We start from the raw sequence: 21,900 nt of genomic DNA, 5'->3' as shown, positions 1-21,900 counted from the left end.
TTAGTTTTAATTTCGGGTGTAATTATGCATTATAAATGAAAATTGGATCCTAAAATCTTTATTTTTTTGTCATACATCATGCACACACAAATATATGATTAAATGATTTCATTTTAATATTGGTGGCCGTAGTCTTCCATGCACTCAGAGCTACTAGTGGTGGTCGTTAACTCATTTTGTTAATCCAGGATTTTCATATCATTACATTTACATTACATTTTAACAGGGATGAGGAAAAGCAGTACTTCTTATGAAGAGATGTGAATGGGGAAAAGGTTTTTCCACCAAAGTCTGTGTGTGAAAAACTACATTTCAAATTTAAAAAACAAAATGTTTTACTTCAGTAGGATCCCAGCTACTGTATGGCTCCAGTGCTCGTCTCCATGTAGGGATGAGTTAAACAGCACAGCAGCAGCACGACGTGGCTTTAATACATAATAGTTTAGGTAAAATGTATTGTGTGACAAAGTATTGTAAGATGGAACATCGTCAAATAACATCTACGGTACTATTAATAGATCAGCGTATGCTGTCACTACAGCAACGAAAAAGCCAAGCTGCTGAGCGTTCTTTACTTTCTGTAAAGGTGACGGATATTTTTAAAGGAGGAGGAATATGTTCCACTTTGTTGAAGTCATTTTCACACCTGTAGTTTGCTCCATCTGTTCCATCTGATCTTTTCACAGAGCTTTCTGTAGGAAATCACTAACTACAACTAGATAGAACAGACTGACAGAAGGAGAGTTCACAAATTATTACCGCAGTTCATAACAGAATAACTCTGCAGATTGAAATCCTACACTGTAAAACAGATTTTTTTTTCTTTAATCATATTTCTTGCGACCACACGGGAGACGTCGCGGTGCCACAAGGCCGCTGTCGTAAGTGATGCATAAATTATGAAGCACTTTATTAACGCTGCCGACCGCGTGTCAGACAAGCAGTTTAGGGAGCAGGGCTCGGCAGCTCGGCTGAAATGGTTAAAGGAAGTAGAAGCTATATGAAAGACGACTGCTGGAGCCCCGTGCAGCACCACGCTGGCTGCTTTCAACTATAAAACATGCACCCACACGACTGCACCGCTCAACATGTACAACAGCTTTAATAGGAAGACATGCACTGTTGTTGTGACAGATATATGCAATAGTGGCATCACTATAATTTTTCTAGAGACGCACCGATTCTGTGCTGATAGCCGATACCGATGTTTGAATAATAATTTGTCTGATAGTCGGTACCAATACTAATGTTTTTGTTTATTTTGTTTTGCTGTTATTTATTCCCCTTTTGTGCCAGGGAAACAAAGACCTCTTGATTATAAAAAAAAAACAGAATTTAAAAATCATTCAGCATTTCATTACACTGTCTATGAATGAGCACAAATTAAATCAGACAAATTTATGAAACAACAATATAACCTTCTTCACATGAAAAAGTTTTTTATTTTTTTTTAAATATCTGCTTCAAAAGCCTTTCCAGCTGCTATTCAACTACCTACTCAATCAGAATAATGTTTTAGTATTTAAGCAGCCCAACAAAAAGTATTGTGAAACATAAATTAAATGTAAAAGCGATTAGAAACATAAGCAGTGTTTCTCACACAGACTTTACTTGGGCGGGCCGCCTTTATGTTAACGGCCGCCTAAGTATATTTGGCGAACCATTTTAGCATATTTTATTTACATTTTTGTATCCGAGATAACGACGCCTTCCGCGATCGATTAACTACTGGATTAGTAGCAGCGTGAGCTCCGCTCTGCCTGGACTATGATCTCGGTATGGAGGACGGACTGCTGCACGGCATGGAGGATGTTCCCACTGTAACGTACTGGGTGCTGCGTCACTCCTCATTGGACTGACAGGCTTCTAGTGACACATTACGCACACATGAAGTTCATTCCCATCCAGACCCACAGTGACTGTTTTTAATAAATCTTGTAAGTCATTGTCTTGCTGCTTAATTTGACATTGAACTTATCAATGTTCTTGTCGCTGATCTTTCTCCGTGACAGTGTACTACTCCCACACAGACGACTTTTTCTTCCACTTTTATTTGTAAATGAACTACAGGTGCGCATGGCGCCCGCCGTCAGAGTCATGTCCAGCCAGCAGCTGGTTACTGTTGTCCGAGTCCGACCGCAAATAACCAACACAACATTAGCCGGCGTAAAATAGATGCAACACAACAGATAAACATCGTCCATCGGCGAATGTCACCTTACCTTAAAAACACTCAACATATGTACACAAACACAACATGCATGCAAACAAAATGGTTTTATGCCACGGACATCGCAATACATCATCACACATGAACAGTTAACACACATACTGTAACACGCTGATCTATATACCCATGCTGATACATCACATGGTCTGACTGAGCAACAGGATGAACTCCAATCTATAATGTGTCTGTAACCGTGGACACATTGCAGCCTCAGTGGAGTCTTTAATGTATGTGGAAATTAACAATATAATGCGTAATGGTGCAAATAGCATTGCAACAGTGATCACAAAAATTCTGAAATCTAATATATTTAATATAAACAAAGAAGCCTATCTGTGCAGTTTCAGACTTCCTTTACATTGTACTGTGGCAACATGTCACATTTGGATGAACTTTACAGTCCGGAGCAGAAAGATGCTGCTATTCTTCAACCACAAACAGATATATAAAGCCCTCAAAGTTTATAGCAGAGGCAGAAGGAAAAGCTTTTATTCCTCCACATTCTGACTCTCACTTTCTATTACCGGAAGATTTTCTGAGATGTCCTGAATCTCAAAATGTGGACATTTTTGGTGGAAATCTGTTTTAAAAAGGACACTAATAATATGACTAGAACAATACCATATAATAGACACTCTAATGGCTACATTTTAAAACGCCACATCGCCTCTCAAAGGACCTTAGTTTCCTCAGAAAAAAAGACTACCTGGATTATGTCTTTTTAAACACAGCGCCATTTTCGGAGGTCATTGACTTCTTGGTTTTACGTATATTGAGATTCAAAATTTAGGAAAAAATAACTTTTGGTAATCCCCTCTTTGGTCTGTCATCAACAGTATTTAGCAAAGTCACAATCCTCTTCATGTCACGTCCATTGAAGTCACTTGATTTCAATCTTTAAAGACTCACGTTATCAGAATCTTTGCAGACGTCTCAGAGTTTCTGATGATCAGTGGCGGTTGAGCCCCCTGATTGGCCCTTTGATCAACTTAGCTGTTAAGTTCTACATCATAGGAACCGAATCATCCGCTTGTCCTCAGCAGACTTTTGGCTGCAGCGCTGCATGCCATATTCTGTACGCTTACGGTTAGTTAAGTGATGAATAACGTCTTCAGACCAATAAAAGTTTATTAAAATGAATGGTTAGTTTTAGAGCTCCTACTAGCTCTCACTTTCATTTCATCTTTCAGGTGCAGTCACCCACTAATGTACCACATTCACTTGCTTTGGAAACAGGCTGGTACAAGTAGTCCCTGCTAGGTAAACACATGTCATTTGACGTGTAGACATATAACTATAGAGCAAGGAGTCTGCACGTGTGTCCGTCACATATCTCGAGAACCGTTCATCCGATCTAATTCACACTTGGCAGGTGTATTGTTGGCAACCCAAGGACTTGCAGACACTTTCAATATTGCTAAACTTTGAATAAACAAGCCAACGCTGCTCTGTGCAGCAGCGGCGGCAAGACTTCAGGGCTCTGCAGACTGAGTCCAGCATGTCTTCCACAACGGACCTTTACAGGCTGCGACCCATTGACTGCAGTTCACTTTAACACAAACCATGATTCTAAACCATTTTCTAACCTTATAGTCCATGAGCCAGGACCCCAAATTTGGGCTACCGTTACCATCTTGGGAAAAAAAAATTCATAGTAACTTTTGGCGAGATATACACCCCAAATGGGCTCATTGATTCCACAACAGTTTCAGCTTTCCAGTCATACCCAATTTATGCCATTCCAATTTCCGATTATCATAAAGTGGGCATGTCTGTAAAGGGGAGACTCATGGGTACCCATAGAACCCATTTTCATTCACATATCTTGAGGTCAGAAGTCAAGGGAGCCCTTTGAAAATGGCCATGCCAGTTTTTCCTCGCCAAAATTTTGCGTAAGTTTGGAGTGTTATTTAACCTCCTTTGCATCAAGCTAGTATGACATGGTGAGTACCAATTGATTCCTTAGGTTTACTAGTTTCATATGATACCAACACTCCTTACTCTAGCTCTATAACTGAGCTACAGCCTCTGAAAGACATTACAGTCAGTCGGGATCGTGGGTATATGGAAATCGTACAAAAAGAAATCCATGTGATTATATGTGTCCTAAGGTTTTTATTGACTTTTCCAAAATATACAACAGACAAATATTTGTTCTAATATCTTTCCTTCTCTGGTTTGCAGAAACGTAACAATGCCAACATTTGTTTCTGGCGACTGGGCTGTCAAGATATGTACTGAGCAGGACATTCCACATTATAAATATCTACTTGTCAGTACTCTCTGGTGGACAAACTATTTATCAAAACCAGACATAAAACTAAGTGAGGCTCTAAAAAAAAAAAAAAAAAAAAAAAGCTGTGCCGGTGGGGCGGCTGTGGCTCAGAGGTAGAGCAGGTCGCCCACCAGACAGAAGGTCGGCGGTTCGATCCCTGGCTCCTCCAGTCCGCATGTGGACTGTGTCCTTCGAAATGACCTTGAGCAAGATACTGAACCTGAAGGCTGAGCCATCGATGTGTGAATGAGTATTTAGATGAGATCCTGATGGGCAGGTTGGCTCCTTGCATGGCAGCCTCTGCCATCAGTGTATGAATGTGTGTGTGAATGTTCACATGTGGTGTAAAGCGCTGTGAGTGGTCGGAAGACTAGAAAGGAGCTATATAAATGCAAGTCCACTTACCATTTTCCATGTTTATGGAAATGCTTTTACTGACTTAAAAACATTCATGGCTATTCAACAAGACGCTGTTCAACAAATTGTATACTGTGTTGTTTAAGAGTTTGACAGGTAAAAGCATTTCTTTATTCTGCCGCAGCACAATGGAATAATCTTCCTCCGAGCCTTAAGTTGATCGCACCAGAGAGCATCTTCAAAGTGCCCTGAAATAACAGTCAGTCATTTGTAGCCTGTTTTGTATTATAAAGAGAGCTTTCACTCCACCTTCGTACGTCTGCTAGTCACGTGTTAAATGTTGGAGGACCACAGGAAATAAGCCATTAGACTTTATTGCGTTACAACATTGAGGATTGTAGTGCAGTTACACAATACAAGAAATGTCAAAGTTAACGCGATAATAATGTGTTAACGCCAATTTGTTTTAACGCAACTAATTTCTTTAACGCATTAACGCAACTTGACATGTCCACTTTATGAGAATCACATGCAGTTTTGGGCATGTCTTAGTCAAGTCAGCTCACTGACACACTGACAGCTGTTGTTGCCTGTTGGGCTGCAGTTTGCCACGTTATGATTTGAGCATATTTTTTATGTTAAATGCAGTACCTGTGAGGGTTTCTAGACAATATTTGTCATTGTTTTGTGTTGTTAGTTGATTTCCAATAATAAATATATACATACATTTGCATAAAGCAGCATATTTATCCCCTCCCATGTTGATAAGAGTATTAAACACTTGACAAATCTGCCTTTAAGGTACATTTTGAACAGAAATCCCTTTCATGCTTTGTATTCTTGGTGTTGATGAATAGGTGTTGTGACATGATGGGACAGATGAGACAGAAACAGAGGGTTTAAAACAGACAGAGGTGCAGAGATATCAGCAAAAGAAGGATTGGTTTTATGAAACACAGTGCCTGTGTTGCAACATCTGCCTGAAGTTGAGATCAGTTTGCATGACGTGAACGTTCTCGAGCAGATTTTTGCTTGTATGGTGATTGATAGAGCCCGACCGTCTCGCCTCGCTAGCCTTGTCCAGACTACAGAGAATACATTGAGGCTTTGCTCCGTGGTTAAACTTGTAGCAGAACATATTTCTGTTCCTTTCATCAGAATATAAAACTATGAAGACAGTCTTCCCCCCACTCAGCACTGAGACACAAGCGAGTAGTCATAATCACTTGTATCTTATTACAGAAACAATTCATTTGATATTTCCTGATAATTGAATTCAAGCAGCAAACTGAGAGATGTGATCTTTGAATACCTTTTGATTTTCTCTCAGCTCACTCTGATTCTCTCCAATTGTAAACAAACCAGAGTTGGTTCCAAACACCCACAGGCAGCGTCTCTATCAGACATGGTTCGGTGAGCTTTTATCCCACAATCCACCAGCTTAAAGGTTTGGGATGAAGACAAATCTAATAGCAGGTCATTCCGATTTGACATCTTTCTTAAAATATGATAAAGTGTTTGATCCTGAAGGCTGGAAGTTTGTTCAGGCGCAGGTGAGAAACTCAAACAAAGCATCTGAGACAAAAACAGTGTGCAAAATACGCCATTATTAACACCTAGGATGCCTCAAAGACAGCAAAATCAAATTTTGGGGGAGTCTGAAAATGAAGCAAACAGATGAAGATGAAGTCTCTATTGATGCTGATCCAGCTGCTGACATGGGTACAAAGCCTCATTCATGTCTTTTTGTCCTTATTTCCTTTCTGAAACAGTCCAGAGATCTGCTGCTATTCTATAAATGATCTCATTCTATATAAACTGTGAATCCTTCAGAACAGCTGTCATTTAACAGTTAAATCTCGGTGTCGATAAATATTTAATGAAGGGCAATGAATGGGCTTTTTTTAAAGATAAAGTGAAGATACTGGTATCATATGAAACTACAAAACCTAAGGAATCCATTGGTACCAACCATGTCATACTGGCTTGTTGTGAAGGAGGCTAAAAAACACTCCACATTTACGCAAAATTTTGGCGAGAAAAAACTGACATGGCCATTTTCAAAGGGGTCCCTTGACCTCTGACCTCAAGATATGTGAATGAAAATGGGTTCTATGGGTACCCACGAGTCTCCCCTTTACAGACATGCCCACTTTATGCTTATTCCATGTAGTTTTGGGCAAAAACCATGTAGAATTATTTGAATGCAGTACAAATGTTTTACTTTCGCCTATACTTAAATGGTGTATATTTGTATATTTCTGCATACTGGGGTCCCTTAACAGTCTTGTTAGTCTCCATAGTCTCCGCTTTTCCTCAGATGATGACGTGTCTTTATACTATGTCTTCCTAAAATTAGATTTGAAAAAATCACAATATATTGCCTTGCATACAGTATCACAATATATCACAATATATTGAATCGTTACCTTTGAATCATGATACGTATCGTATTGCCAGGTTATTGCCAATACACAGCCCAACAATTTGCAGGTAGCAAGTCGGTTCCAATGAGCCTTGCAGGTGCGCAGCGGGTTTGCAAAACCGGAAATGTGCACGACTGTGTGTGGACAGAAAATGAAAATTCCCATTTTGCCCAATTCGTTAAAACATGTTTAAGAACATTTCTTATCATTTCACAGCATATAGATATATAGGCATATAGGGCGTTTCACAAGTCCACGAGATCACATGTTTAAGACAAAAACACAGATTGAGAAAGACCTGATGTGTAACAAATGTCTTTGTTACAACCTGGTCAAACAAAGTGAGCTAAAACTCGACACCCTCCACAAAATTTAAATAACCTGCTGCAGACATTTCGGTTTGATGTTCCAACTTTGGACCACACGGCTTTAACTGCAGATGGGATCCATCTCGGCATTTGACAGCGCCTTTCCGCACGGTAAGCCCTCACAGATGGCAGGTTGTCCCTCACACAGCTGAAACAAGGCCTAGCGGGGCCGATCTCTTGGCCTGCGTCCACATCACATCCTCTACCTGTACCCAGACTAATTGCTGAGGGTTGGCAGGGACGCTTCTCGCTGACAATTGATTTGTATGTTGGCTCTAACAGAGCACTCACGGCTGCTGCTGCTGCTGCTGTTCAAATGAAAGAGATCATTCACTCTCTGATGAGCTGACAGAGACTTTTGAATAGTCAAAAAGCTGAATGCAGGCATAATTTCAACCTTGTGGTGATAAATCCCTTTTCAACATTAACAGCAGGTCTTTAGGCCCATAGGCAGAGCGTCTTTTAGAAATCATGAAAGGTGTGATGCATTTGTACTTTGAAGGTTGAAAGTACTAGTTTCTTATGTCTTTTTTCCCCCTTTTATATAAGTTACAATACAGTAGTTAGCAGAGAGAGGCAGGTGTTCTGGCAGCTTGGCTGGTTTTAACTTAAGGGTAATAAAACATCTTTTGTCTCTTCAGCCTTTATTATAAACTCAACAGAACTCTGAGGCTCCACATTCACCGCTGCACTTCTGTTTGTAGTTCATTAGAGGTATAACGGGACACAAAACCCGGTTTTATGGTCACAATTTTCAGTGCAGCTGGAAAACAAAGCGCAAAATCTATCATATTTGTCACTCATTTTGAAAAAGGTAAACATTAAATGGTTGCTTATTGGCCACAATGTTCACTGTGAAGTTATTATGGCAGTCACATGTTGGCATATGGTCAGTAAAGCCCCTTACCCACTGGACAAAAACCACACCAACATCTGGCTTTGTCTTTAGTGCGAAAGGTTATAATCAGCATTCATTGCTGGCACAAATGACTCTGCAGTAGTCACGGCTATTTAATCGGCTTCAGCTCCATTCGGCAGTGATGGAAACATGACACCTGGGTGGGCACGCTAATTTCCGCCTCTTTTCTGGCCACAAATTCCGTTGGTCTCCTTCCAAGCAGCGCTTGTTCCAAATTAGTTCGACACCGAGTTTGAAAGAGAGACTGAAAAAGTAACAGATATATTAAAAAAAGAACATTTTCATTGGCCTCCATGCTGCTTTCTACGGTACACTAACCATGTCTTTCAGCGTGTTTCTGACACACCAGAAAAAAATGGAAGGCATACTCATCTACTGGCAACTGAGTGGTTCAGGAATGAGTCCTAAAACCCAGATATGAGTTAGCATTTTAGCACTTCTGGTTCCCTCGTCTGGAAGTCAATGGCTTTTTTGAATGGCTTTTTAGGTAGATGTCTGAAATAAGGTCTGTGGTTAACACAAGCTGAAGAGATTTTAAAGGGGCTCTCTGTAAGAATCAGTTATTGCTTGTTATCAGTGACACTTGTGGCCGTTAAGTCAACGACAGTCAGCGTACTGTTGCTCGCGCTTGTGCTCGTGCTCGCACTACATAAATGCAAACAAGCATCAGTCAAAACAGTGAGGCGACACACCGAGACTGAACATGAATGACAGCTAAAACCACAATATCACTGTATATTTCACATGCTTGGCAGTAATGTTGCCTGTCCAACAGGAATTTTGTCAGCTCGGGGTCCGCTTTGATACACAAAACCAAAGAAGGTTCCTCCATGAATTGAAGGCCCGGCCGATGTTGATCCAAGTTTTCCCCCCGACGTCGGTCACATTCCTGTTTAACAAGACGAGCTTCACTAGATATAACTTTGGTTTTTCTTTTGTGCTTTGGTGGAGTTTGTGTTGGAGTCTGAGTTGTGGTGAAGGCTGGTTGACTCCGTTTTTAACCGAACGTTCGCTATGGTTGCACGCTGTTAGCCCTGAAGCGGAGCTGAAAATAAAGGTACTCGCGGTACATTCTTCACATTAAAAGCAGTTTACAGGCTGATAGAGGAAACCCAGAAAGTTGCAGAAGGTCTCTTTTTTTAGGCTAACCTATTCACACATTGGAAATAAAAAGGCGATTAAAAAACATTTATACATGCAAAAACTTACCTACAGTCCCTTTAATGTTTTATTCTACGATATAAAATATGTCAATGAATACCCCACTCATGAATTTTGAAGCTTTTATATGTCTTTAAAAAGGCGGTTGCTAACAAGTGGCCAAATGAGACTACTAAACGTCATCACGCTGACTCGTCCGCCTTTACAGCCTCGTGGTGCATACTCACGCTCATGTGACCTTGGTGTAGTTTGTTTATAGCCTAACGTTAGCTTTTTACTTCTGGCGATTGCATTCACATTTCAAAAATCATAAAAGTGGTGTTCATTTGTGGAGATTCTCTTGCTGAACAAAACGTGTAAATATCATGATGATGTTGCTGATCAGGGCAGTGTGGAAACATTGTGTCTCTGTGATAACAAGGCTCCGGCAGTGAGTCACTGCGGTGCCACCTGAACAGCTTTGAATTGACACGTGTCCTTGCATCCAGCAGCCTGCCTCCTTCTTATTAAAGGTCTTCAAATTGATTTTCTTTCGTTGCAAGTCGGGTAAAATAATCTCAAATCCTCATCAGGATGTTTAACCGAGCTCCGTCCTCCGTCTGAACACCGTCAACAAGCTGTAAGGAGCTTTGCTGAGCGGTATCGATTCGTCATTGTTCAGATACAGTGGGCAGTGTTGTTACCGGCAGCCGTGAAACAGGAGCACGTGGCCCGCTTTAGTGACACCGAGTCGATCCATCGTTGGCTGCACCAGGGGCATGTCTGCATAAACATTATCACAGCGTTTTAAAGCTTCTCTCCAGATGAAATATGAATGGAATAAATATTGATTGCAATTCATTTCTCTTTTTCAGGATCACTGCTTCTACCATGGCCATGTGAGAGGACATCCAGAGTCCTGGGTGGCTCTCAGCACATGCTCAGGAGTCAGGTACGGGAAACAGCTGACGACAGTGTGTTTGTGTTATTTATGTTACCAGTTTGGGGGAAAGCTGCTCTGATTTGACCCAGACTAAATACAGTAGGTTACATACTCTGTCTACTTCAAGTGCTCAGATGCTGGATTTGATTCAGTCTAGTGTGAGGACAGTAAACTAGCTTCCTCTGGGTGGTCTAAGACCCTGTTCAGACCTGGTATTAACATGCGTGCTCAGTGATCGGATCACAAGTGGACAGCTCTAAGTACAGGTGTGAACGCACAGAAGATGCATTGAGGACGCATTGAGATCGGATCTTTCAGACCACATTCAGAGGTGGTCTGGGCCACATATGACCACATTCTTTTAGCAGTGTGTAGTGAATGTGTCCTGGGCCACATTAAGGACCTCCTACAGCGGGTCTCTGCACTACTCAGGTGAACAGACAGGCAGACGCGAGCGCTTGTCAGCATGGAAACGGCCTCTGTGCTCTACTGTATCCTGTCGGTACAGCTATATTTTATTAAAATATGTCTTGTTTATAGGCTACATATCTACAAACTATCAGACTAGGCACGCAAAGTGCATTATTATCATATTGTCGGAAATGTTTCGGTGTTTTTGTTCTGCTGCTTTGTACATCCGTCCGTCCGCCCGCCTGTTCTCTCTCCTTCCCGCTCTCTGGAGCTATTTTCCCCGCTGTTGTCTGGCAAAGGCAGCGGTGCCGGCAGCACGGAGGAAACCCGTCTATACATAAACGTTGCCGAAAGAAAATATAGATATTAAAAGAGTAACCTGGAAATCTTGCTCTGCTGACCTCTAGTGGTTTAATTTCTCGCCTTGCTGCAGTGATGCAGAGGTGTATACGTTCATAATGATCATTTGAGGGGAGGCCTGAGGGGATGGATTGTCGGTGTTGATGACTTGGTGACTTCCTCTCTAGATTTAGGGACTTCTTGAGCTAGTGCTGCTCGCTACTTTAATTGGAAAAGAGCTGACAACACTTGGCTGGGTTTTTAGGTTGGATCATTTTTTAAATCTAGTGGCAAAATGAAGTGACAGATAAACATCATTAACAGGCATATAGAGTACATATAAATGATGCGCAGGGCTTGAAATGATGAAGTACGATGCTTGTTTTTTTAAAACTTAATGATACTACACCTGGCTCACTTGGATTTAGACCTGTAGACACAGAAGGTATTTGTTTATTTTAATGTCAATAAAAGTCTCATTGTGCAGCTTTAATGTTCGCCATGAGCCTGGAATTATGCCCTTCAACACATCTGGATAAAGTTTCATCTGAAAACACAGAAAGTTCAACTCGCTCTGTCAGAACTCTTTTTTTTTTTACTTCTTCAGATTGTCATGAAAATGAGTAATTTGATCCTCTTTGGGGGATCCAGGCAGCCGTTTTAAAAAGTCTTAAATATCACAGCCTCAGACAGCTTTTAATACGGAATGCCTTTCATATTGAAGGCTTCAGATTGAAACCTTCTCCTGGCAAAGATGCCGCACGTCCCGAGGATGTGTGTCCCCAAAAAATATATTCATGAATTTGATCCAATAAAAGAGACATTAAGTTACAGCTCAGTGGGGCTTTAGTAGGAATTAATTCCAACGCCTGTTCGGTAAATCTAAACAGATAAGAGTTTTAAAAGTTTTTTATGACGTCGTAAGAAAAATGGTGATATTTTTCTCTCTCGGATAGAGGCTGGTTTCGGCGCTGACACGTCCGTCGACACTCTTCGGTCCCTGTGTCCTGATCTGGGAATGTAGCCAGATGCTGCTTGTTGACAGCAGCTTTGATGGGAACAGAGCAGACGTGGGGGAGAATAGAGATCTGTAAGCTAACAGAATGTAAATGCTTTCTAAATGTCCAGTCATTCACAGAGCTGTCCCCGTGTGAGCTGACCCACACAACTTTGTTCTTGGACTGAAAAACAAAGCGGAGGTTGAATTAAGCCTTTTACTCTCATTCAGGGATGTAGTAGCGAATTAACAGAGGGAGGAATTATGTCCTGCTGTTCGCTGACTACAAACGTTTTTCATTTAACAAAATGCATCAACGTGTCATTGATGTTGAATTAGAGACAGATTTACCATTTACAAACAATCATGCTGCATGTGCAGCAGGGGGATAGAAAAGCCCTTATAGCATATATATGGACATTTTCAGTATTTAGAAATAAAGCAAATTGCTGTAGACTTCAGATTTCTGTTTAGAGGTGATATTTGTGTGTCAGCTCTGGCTAACATTACACACATACTCACAGAAAGTTTGCTCCAGCTGGTGGGCGGTGCTTGGTATTTCCTCAACTGATCTCAACATCCCGGGTCACAAACTTTTTAATTTTACAGCTAAACAGTGCACTACAAGACGTTTCTGAAACATTTGAGGAGAGAAATAGGCATTACAGTAACAGAATATTGATTCATATTTGATCAGCGCTGCCTAGTTTGACCGTTTGATCGGAGTTCGCAAGTGATTGACAGCTGCTCAGACACGGCAAGGATCCAGCTCGGCTCTGATTGGTTGTTTTCTTCCGGTCTGTGAAATCTTGCAGATTCGATTAGGAGCACCGGAGGACAACACTTTTTTTAAAAATCATATTTGCTCCATCCTGTCTCCTCTCATTAAAGACACATTTGAAAACTTCAGACTTTGGCGCCCCCAGTGGTTGTATCAAAACAGACATTATGGCAGACAGGAAGGCACGCTGCTCTCCTCGGCTATGCATCTGAGATTCGGGGGTTGACAGTTACACATAGACTGCACCAGTTTTCACCAGCATTTTAAATTTTTTCTGCAAAAGCAAAAAACACACACAAAAACAAGGGCTTTAAATCAGGAAATATCAGATGAGAAGGTCATAAACAAGTCTAAGAATCTGGCAGGCAATCATTGCTTAGTATTATCAGTTTTTGATGCTTGGTCCTACAAAACAATTCAGACAGTACTCAAAAAGTATGAGGTGCCATGCATTGCCTTATTTGTTATTCATACAGTGAATTTAAATAGTCTGTCCTCTGAGGCAAAGGCATCCGGGAGAGCCTGTTTAAATTTCATAAAATGGATGTTTATCCAGAATAGTTTTCAAAAAGTGTCTTTCTTTAAACTGATCTTCACTCATGAAACGTTCACATTTCATAGTAAATATGGTACTAAAGGACAACTCTGTATATCAATGACACACTTTGATGTGTACAATTGAGGAGTTGTTTTTGTCAAACGAGTGTTCCCAAGGTCAAAAATCAAATTTCATGCAAACAGGAATGACGTTGTGTCGTCCTTCTCACACTCGCTCAGCTTCCTCTGAAGGAAAACAAACTCATGTATTCGGCGTGTTCTTCTCCGACTCACAGATGACTAACACTGAGTCATTTTAAAGTGCTAACCGTAAAGGATACTTTATGAGTCAGAATATTAGCATAACATGATGATGTCAGAAAGATGTGGAAGCAAAGGATAAAAAAAAAAAGAGGTTTGGTGTGATTCAGCGGGGTAAAGTGTGATGTGTTCCTCCAGAAGCGATCACTTTTTTATGCTTTTACATCTTTGAACATGTCCTCTGCTCGGCAACACGGCTACCATAAACTATAAATCAACGACATCTTTCTCTAAACAACAACGTGGCTCCACCGTCCGTTCCCATCGCTCTCATTATGAGATCATGATTACAGCACAAACAACGTCCTGGATTTTAACGAGCAGTTGTGAAAATAACAATGTTTTCTGATTTCGTTCCTGGTATATGCATAGGATGTGTTCATAAGGATAAAAGAGTACCTTGATGAGACTATTTATTGTGCTGCAGCTGCAGAGCTGGATGAAATACCCTCCTCGTTTTCTCCGTGGATTTGAGGCTTTTTCTTTGGAATGGCCAAACTACTGCACGAACCTGCAGTTCTCGCAGGGAACTGATGATTATGCAAAATAAAAAATCTCATGATTGCAGAAATTGCCTGTTTCCAGAGGCCCCCGCTTCCAGGATAACAAAGTTATGGATCCGAACTTTTTTGTTCAGGTTTCAGCATTGACCCTCCGCTGCTCTTATCTGCAGTCATCCAGCAGTTCTGTGTTTTCATTTTCACTCCTGCCCCGCGGTCCCCAGCTCATTTCCCCTGCCGGCGACTCGTGTCATAACGAGGTGTTTTGTATGGACTCAGGATGAATTACATGGTTTTAGGGTAAATTGATAAACAGCCTTGGACACATAATTACTTAAGAAAAAAAACAGCTGTATTTTCTCAAAAGCATGGCCCCAAGCTCAGTTTTGCCCGTATCAGCAGTGTGGATGAACACAATAGCAACACAACGCCTTTCACAGTTTGATTCTCTTTGTGCCTATTGTGTCTGCTCTGAAATAAACAGCAACTCAGACAAGGTGAAATGGCTTTCATACACACTTCCAATGCATATTGCACCACAGCGAAGCAGAGCCATTATTTTATTCAATGTCAGGACAGAGATGGATATTCAAGAAAGCACTTCAAGATTTTTAAGATTCTGTTTGGAGCCACAGTAACACTTTATTTCATGAATATCTAAATAGAAAAAACCTTATAACTGCTTACTACAATGTTAAAACTTCAAAAGCATTTACATAGTGATAATCCAAAGGTCCTTTTTCAGGTAGGTTTAAATGTTTTATGTCCTAATATGGATTTAATAAATGCATGATTAACCAATAATAAGATATGTTTATACTATTTATATTAGAGCATGACTGATACTTTACAGTCAAAAGATAAACTTGTCAGTGGTGGACAAACTATGTAATAGGCAACACTGTCGTTATGACCCGAACATACCTGACTTCCCTTGTTGCCGATCCTGTTTGTGAATTTCACGGACAGGATCTCAAGGCGCAGCCGGGGGGTAGGAGAGTGTCCGGTTTGGGGACCTCAGAATTGCATCTCTGCTCTTTGCAGATGATGTAGTTCTGTTGGCTTTATCAGACCGTGACCTTCAGCGCGCACTGGGGCGGTTTGCAATCGAGTGTGAAGCAGTCGTGATGAGAGTCAGTACCTCCAAGTCTGAGGCCATGGTTCTATGCCGGGAAACGGTGGATTGCACCATCCGGGTTGGGAGTGAGTCTTTGCCCCAAGCGAGAGAGTTCAAGTATCTCAGGGTCTTGTTCACGAGTGAGGGAAAAATGGAGCAGGAGATGGACGTCTGCAGTTTTGAAAGTCCGGCGCTGTACCAGACCGTTGTGGTGAAGAGGGAGCTGAGCCGGAAGGCAAAGCTCTCTATTTACCAGTCCATCTGCAGAGGGATGTCTGGAAATCCCCGCTAAGCCTGCTGCCCCCGCGACCCGGCCCCAGATAAGCGGAAGAAAATAGATGGATGGGATATCTGACATTTCTGTACTGACACTTATTGGCCAACACATATGCCGCCACTGATATATCTGTGTTAAGATAATATCAACCCTAATATCATTAGTGAGGTCGGACTGATGTTGTATAAGGCCTAGCTCGAAGTTACAAGGTCTGAGTATTGACTCTCAATCCTTTTTTTAAGAGCTGTACTTGACCAAAGAAATTCTTAGTCATCTAACACTGAGTTTCTCAACAAAGAATCACACAAAAGCACCACTTTAAACCTGGTGTTTATCAGAGATGTGCTCAGAACTTTCTTGGAAATAAGTCATTCAGCATGAAAAATCAGCTAAGAGGGGCAGCCCTAGTTTTTTTGGTACCATCCAAAATGTGCTTGCAGCACCGGGTGTGGAAACCTGTGAAGTACAGAAAACTGGCATTGAACATCTGGTCAGTTTCATAATCCATAATAAATCCTGTTTGATATTACTTTTTACATTCTACATAAATAACATTATTCTTCCTAATCAGTACTTCAATGTCCATTTTTATGCAGATGATACAATTTTGTGTGTCACAGGCTCCTACCCAGCCCAGGCTCGGATTTATATTCAGTCTACTCTTACTATCCTGCCATTAAAACTTTTATACCCATATTACTCTATTTCTGGCTCGACAGCAGACTGTTATTCAAGATTCATATTCAACATCTGATTCCAAAATTGAAATTCTGTACAGACTTAAATGTTGTCTGTCTGTTGTTAATGTAAAACTGTTGCTCAGTCAGCTTCTATGTCTGCACTTGATTACAGAGATATTCTGTGCCGTCGCTGCGCCGTCATTACTTCAGCAAATGAACCCTGTTTATCACAGTGTGTTCCGCTTTATCACCAATGACTCATTTCACACTCATCATTGCTTTCTGTATCAGAGACTTCCTCATCGACAAGAGGGAATAATCATCTCATGATATTCACCTTTCAAGCACTACTGTTAAAGCTACCAAACCGCCTCACATCTCTTCTGTCACTTCAATATTGTAACTACACGAACCAATAACCACTCAGCATTAGATAGTTTCAGATAAACTGTTTGAATGAACTACCAAGTGCCCTCAAGCTCCCCTTGGAGATTTGAAAGCTTTAATAGCAAGGGTTTCTTATTACTTTGCAGTTGTTTGTATTAATTATTTGTCGGTCATGTTTGTCTGGCCTTAGTTGTGTTGTTTTTGTAGGCTGGTTGTGTGGTTGTCTGAGTCCGACTGTCAGTAAAATAAGAGGTTTTCTAAAGAGATTCTGACGCTCTGAGACACTACCGCTTATGTCCATAGGGACCGCCAAAATCATCACATAATGAAAGTTTCTTGTAGTAACTTTAAGATAATTATAAAATAACCTTAAACTTGAACCTGATTCATGACATTACTAGAATTTTAATCTAAAAAACAATTACACACTGCATTCAGAAACCTTCCTACATGTGTAAAGATACAGGATTACTCAAGGCTGCCTGCAGAATGTAAACGAATGAACACAAACTCTCACAAGAGTTCTACACAAGGCCTTGCCATAACCAATCTCCGTGCGATGATGATGCATTAAAGAATACAAGGTGCCGCCACTGTTGCTCTCAGTTGCTATGCTCTATGTGAAACTAGAGAGCACAGTCCATGGTCCACAGTCCACGGAGGGGTTCAGTGCAGGAGCTGGAATCCAGTGTAAGAATGATGAGCGTAATCTTCCCTGAGTCATGCAGCGGTAGTTGGTGAAAATTCACTGCTGCACCCTGCAATGTGTCCTCACTCTGTTGTAGCCTTTGCAAAGAAAAACACATTTGAACCAATTTGAAAGTGCCTGAAGGGGGAGAAAAGTACAATACAAATACAGAATAGGTGGCATTATGTCAGTGTAATGGGTGAACATGTGACATATGGATGTACGCAAGCAAGGGCTCTTTAGAGGACAGTTGTTGCACTGGTGCACTTATAGATCTCTTGGATTCAAAATCGCAGTTGTAGGTTACACTAGTTTTTCAACTGATATACAATGGTGGTAAAATAATGTATCTAAATAGTTTTAGACCATGCTAGGATTTATAATACTCACTGGTTGATCAAAAATACATACTAGTTAACCTAAAAAACAGTTGTTCCTTAAAAGGACATTTCAGTGTTTAGAATAAATACTGTACTTCAGCTGCATTCATTGATTTTTTTGGCCTCTTGGGGCCAGCAAAACTTGAACTTTCCAAGAAAACCCCATTATCCCGTTTTGGTGTCTTCCACAAGCTCCCCAGCTTTACTTCTAGAGCAGGGTATCTGTACTCAAAACCTTTAAGGCATCGACCGAAATAACCCAGAACCAAGTAGTATCGGAACTTCTCCCATCAAATGAAACCTGCAATCGATCCTTTTTGTGCCCAGATCTAGAAAAAAAATTACTATTTGTATGGTTTTGCTTGCAGCCAATCACCTCAAGTGTTCTTCAATTTAATGCAATGCTTGATTGGCCCACTACCACAACAGCTGCAACCCATACAGCCGGGATTGCCTGCACACGTAGTAGTTTGTTTATAGCCTGACGCTAGCTTTGTACTTCTGCCGATTGAATTCACACTGAAGGGTTTCCGCGACAACGTTATCAATGGTAACCATTGTATTAGCACTGTGCAGTGCGGCGGAGATTAGCTAGCCGATGGGACACACACAGTTTCCATTCACATGATGGGTATGGAATAAAGTAGGTACTGGTATTGGTACTGGCATCGTCATTTTTAAACAATACCTAGCCCTAATTACATCCCTCCTTCTTGTCTTTTTTCCTTCACACAGGGGCCTGATATCCTTGAATTCTAGTGACACCTACTACCTGGAGCCAATCAGTGGTGTGGATTCTCCCCACCACTCACTGTGGAGTGCAGAGGATCTGCCAATTAAAGGTGGAAACTGTGGACACGGTCATCAAACCACAAAGTCCAACCACATCTCCAACCTGCTCAAACAGTTTCATTCGAGGGTGAGTCTCGCACATACACCAACGTCACTCATTTGCTAGAAAACATGGTTAGACCATATTAGTTTTCCTGATATAAAGATACGAAAATACTGAAACTTTGTCGTCCACACTAACTTTATGGAACAGTCAACAAACTGGGAAATCCACTTGTTTGCTGTCTTGCCGAAACACAGACGAGAAGATCAATAGAAATTCATCTCCGTGTATCCGAAGACAAACAAGTGGATTTCCCAAAATATTGGTCAGTTCCAAAAACATCTGAAAAATGATTACCACTGTAATACCACAACGAAAATAAAAAAGTGTGCTTTGTAACAACTTGTTAACAACGAAAGACAGCAAAAAAAGGTTTTAAAAATAATTTCCTGTGTAGCATTATCCAAGTGTTTTTATCCATACATGGGCTCATGGAAATCCAAATAATCTTTCGCTAAACTATTGCTAAACAATGCATGCATTTTCATTACCATGAACTCCTTCCTGGAAGGATAATCTGAAAATGAAATCACCAATCACATGAGAACATTTGGCTCTGCAGGGGAAATGGTCTTTGCCGCATGCAAACACGATATTGAATAGGTCTCGGTGCTATTTTAGGGCACAAAATTACTCTCACACCACCTGGAGATGAAGGGAATTATGGCTTTGACTCTGCTTTTCAGGTCTGTTTAGGCCATGGCTATGAGTCAATTTCCAGTGCCTTTTATAGAGAGGAGGAACTTAATACCAGTCTAATTTGCTCATCTGCAGTTATAGATGATAAAAGGGTTCCTCGATGGGCCCTTCTGCCTTCATCTGTCTCCACTGCTGGGAGTGATTATTTTGTTTTTCTCCTCATATTTCTTCCCATATTTATCATTTTCCAGTTTACGTTCTCAATCACTTTAAAGTGTTCATCATCACCATCTTTCTCCCGAACCTCATATGCTAAAGCCCTCTCAGCTCTCCACCAGGGCATCATCCTTTTTCCCCGATTTCTTTATCTTCCTCCCTCCTGCACCGTACCCCTTGGCTCTCCCAATTCCCTCCACTGCCACTCATTAATCGCAGGTTGTTATGCAGAAATGCCAGCCACAGCAAAACCCCAGACTAAGTCCCAAGGCTTTTGCCACTATTTGCATCTCAAATAAACAATGCAATGTGTGAATGCATTAGTGTGGATATGTACCACGGATTCTCCGCCAATGTGCAATATTGGTGTTAAGTCCAGACCGAGCCGAGGCAGCAGTCTCCCCGCACGTAAATCAATGAGTTTTAATTACAGTAGAGCCTTTCCCTAATGTGTGTAATCAAGTATTAGGGGGCTGGAAACTTAATGATGGAGGGATAGAAGGAGTGGTAAAGCTTTGCACACACAACAACATGGATGGCTACTCCTACATATAAGGCTTTTCACTCTTTATGTACCACTTTTTGATTGTGTAGTTGCAAAATTTTAACCATTTAATTAGGTTATATACTGACACCAGTACCTGCCTACCTGCGTCAGTCTTTTGAATTCCACATTTTTATATTCAGTATTTCCCCCAGAACGGTGTTCTTGTTAGTGCGTACCAATCTGGATCAACACCAAGATACACTGAGAACCTCGATGGTAGTGGGAATCAAAGTTACAATATTCCACCAAGAAAACTGTGGATTATACATTTCCTTCTGTTGTACTGCATGTTGTATCCGAACATATTGTTCTCCCTCATTGACTTCTTGTGATTTTATATTTTATAGAGTTTTCTAAAATAAACTATGATGAAATCAGCCAAAAATAAACCTCACAGAAATCAGTGATTGGATCACAATATACTACACTATACTATACTATACTATACTACACTGCACTATACTGTACTATACGATAATATACTGTACTATACTATACTACACTGTACTATACTGTACTATACTTAACTACACTATACTATACTATACTATACTTCACTGTACTATACTATACTACACTTTACTACTGTATACTATACTGTTCTATACTATACTATACTATACTGCACTATACCACACTATACTACACTCTACTATACTATACCATACTATACTGTACTATGCTATACTACACTCTACTATACTATACTGTACTATACTGCACTATACCACACTGTACTACACTGTACAATACTTTACTACACTGTACTATACTATACAATACTATACTGTACTACACTGCACTATACTACACTACACTAAACTATACTGCACTGTACTATACTACACTATAATATACTAACACTGTACTGTAATATACTATACTACACTACACTATACTAAACTGTACTATACTACACTATATTATACTATACTACACTGTACTATACTGTACTGTACTTTACTACACTGTACTATACTACACTGTAATATACTACACTACACTACACTATACTATACTACCATTTCGTAAATTTTCCCATTAATGATAATTAATATTAATAATTAATTAATCTGGATGTCCAAGAAGGAAAGAGATGCCTTTTAAATCTATTACAATCAACAATACAACTTTTATTACCCCTGAAATATAATATAATATAATGCGAAAATATAATAATACACAAACAGACTCAAAAGAGTCTGTAATAAATTAAGATACAATAAAACAATGCCGTGCATAACCATGTTCCCACCTGCCTTTGTCTTTGCTGTCAGGTTAAAAGGAACGCCTGGGGTACAACCAAGTACATGGAGCTGTACATAGTGGCTGACAACACACTGGTAAGCTGACAATAACCCTCCACCTTCACCATTCATTCCACAGCAGACTAATTCAGTGTACATCAGCATGAGCGCCACATTTGTCCCCTGACATCAGACGGCCATCAAATGACACACCAGGATGGAAACAGGGTCCACATCTTAAACAATTATCTCATTCCGGCTAATGGAGCTCTTTCATACCGAG

At 40.6% G+C, this 21,900-nt stretch overlaps 2 protein-coding genes across 2 annotated transcripts in view; one reads left to right on the top strand and one right to left on the bottom strand.

Annotated features, from left to right (window-relative positions):
* LOC141760961 (bolA-like protein 2) overlaps nucleotides 1-21,900 on the bottom strand; it is a 246,952-nt gene that overhangs the window by 178,689 nt on the left and 46,363 nt on the right. The window lies entirely within an intron of this gene.
* The window catches only part of adam19a (ADAM metallopeptidase domain 19a), a 169,445-nt gene that overhangs the window by 106,700 nt on the left and 40,845 nt on the right, over nucleotides 1-21,900 (top strand). Inside the window, exons 5-7 of the mRNA XM_074624422.1 lie at nucleotides 10,591-10,667; nucleotides 18,809-18,992; nucleotides 21,648-21,713. Coding sequence (XP_074480523.1) covers nucleotides 10,591-10,667; nucleotides 18,809-18,992; nucleotides 21,648-21,713 — 327 coding nt within the window. The remainder of the gene's footprint in view (nucleotides 1-10,590; nucleotides 10,668-18,808; nucleotides 18,993-21,647; nucleotides 21,714-21,900) is intronic.

Source organism: Sebastes fasciatus, chromosome 22, assembly GCF_043250625.1.
Source record: "Sebastes fasciatus isolate fSebFas1 chromosome 22, fSebFas1.pri, whole genome shotgun sequence".
In the NCBI taxonomy this organism is placed as follows: domain Eukaryota; kingdom Metazoa; phylum Chordata; class Actinopteri; order Perciformes; family Sebastidae; genus Sebastes; species Sebastes fasciatus.
Note: the sequence above shows the minus strand (reverse complement) of the source record. Positions and strands in the feature narration are given on the sequence as shown.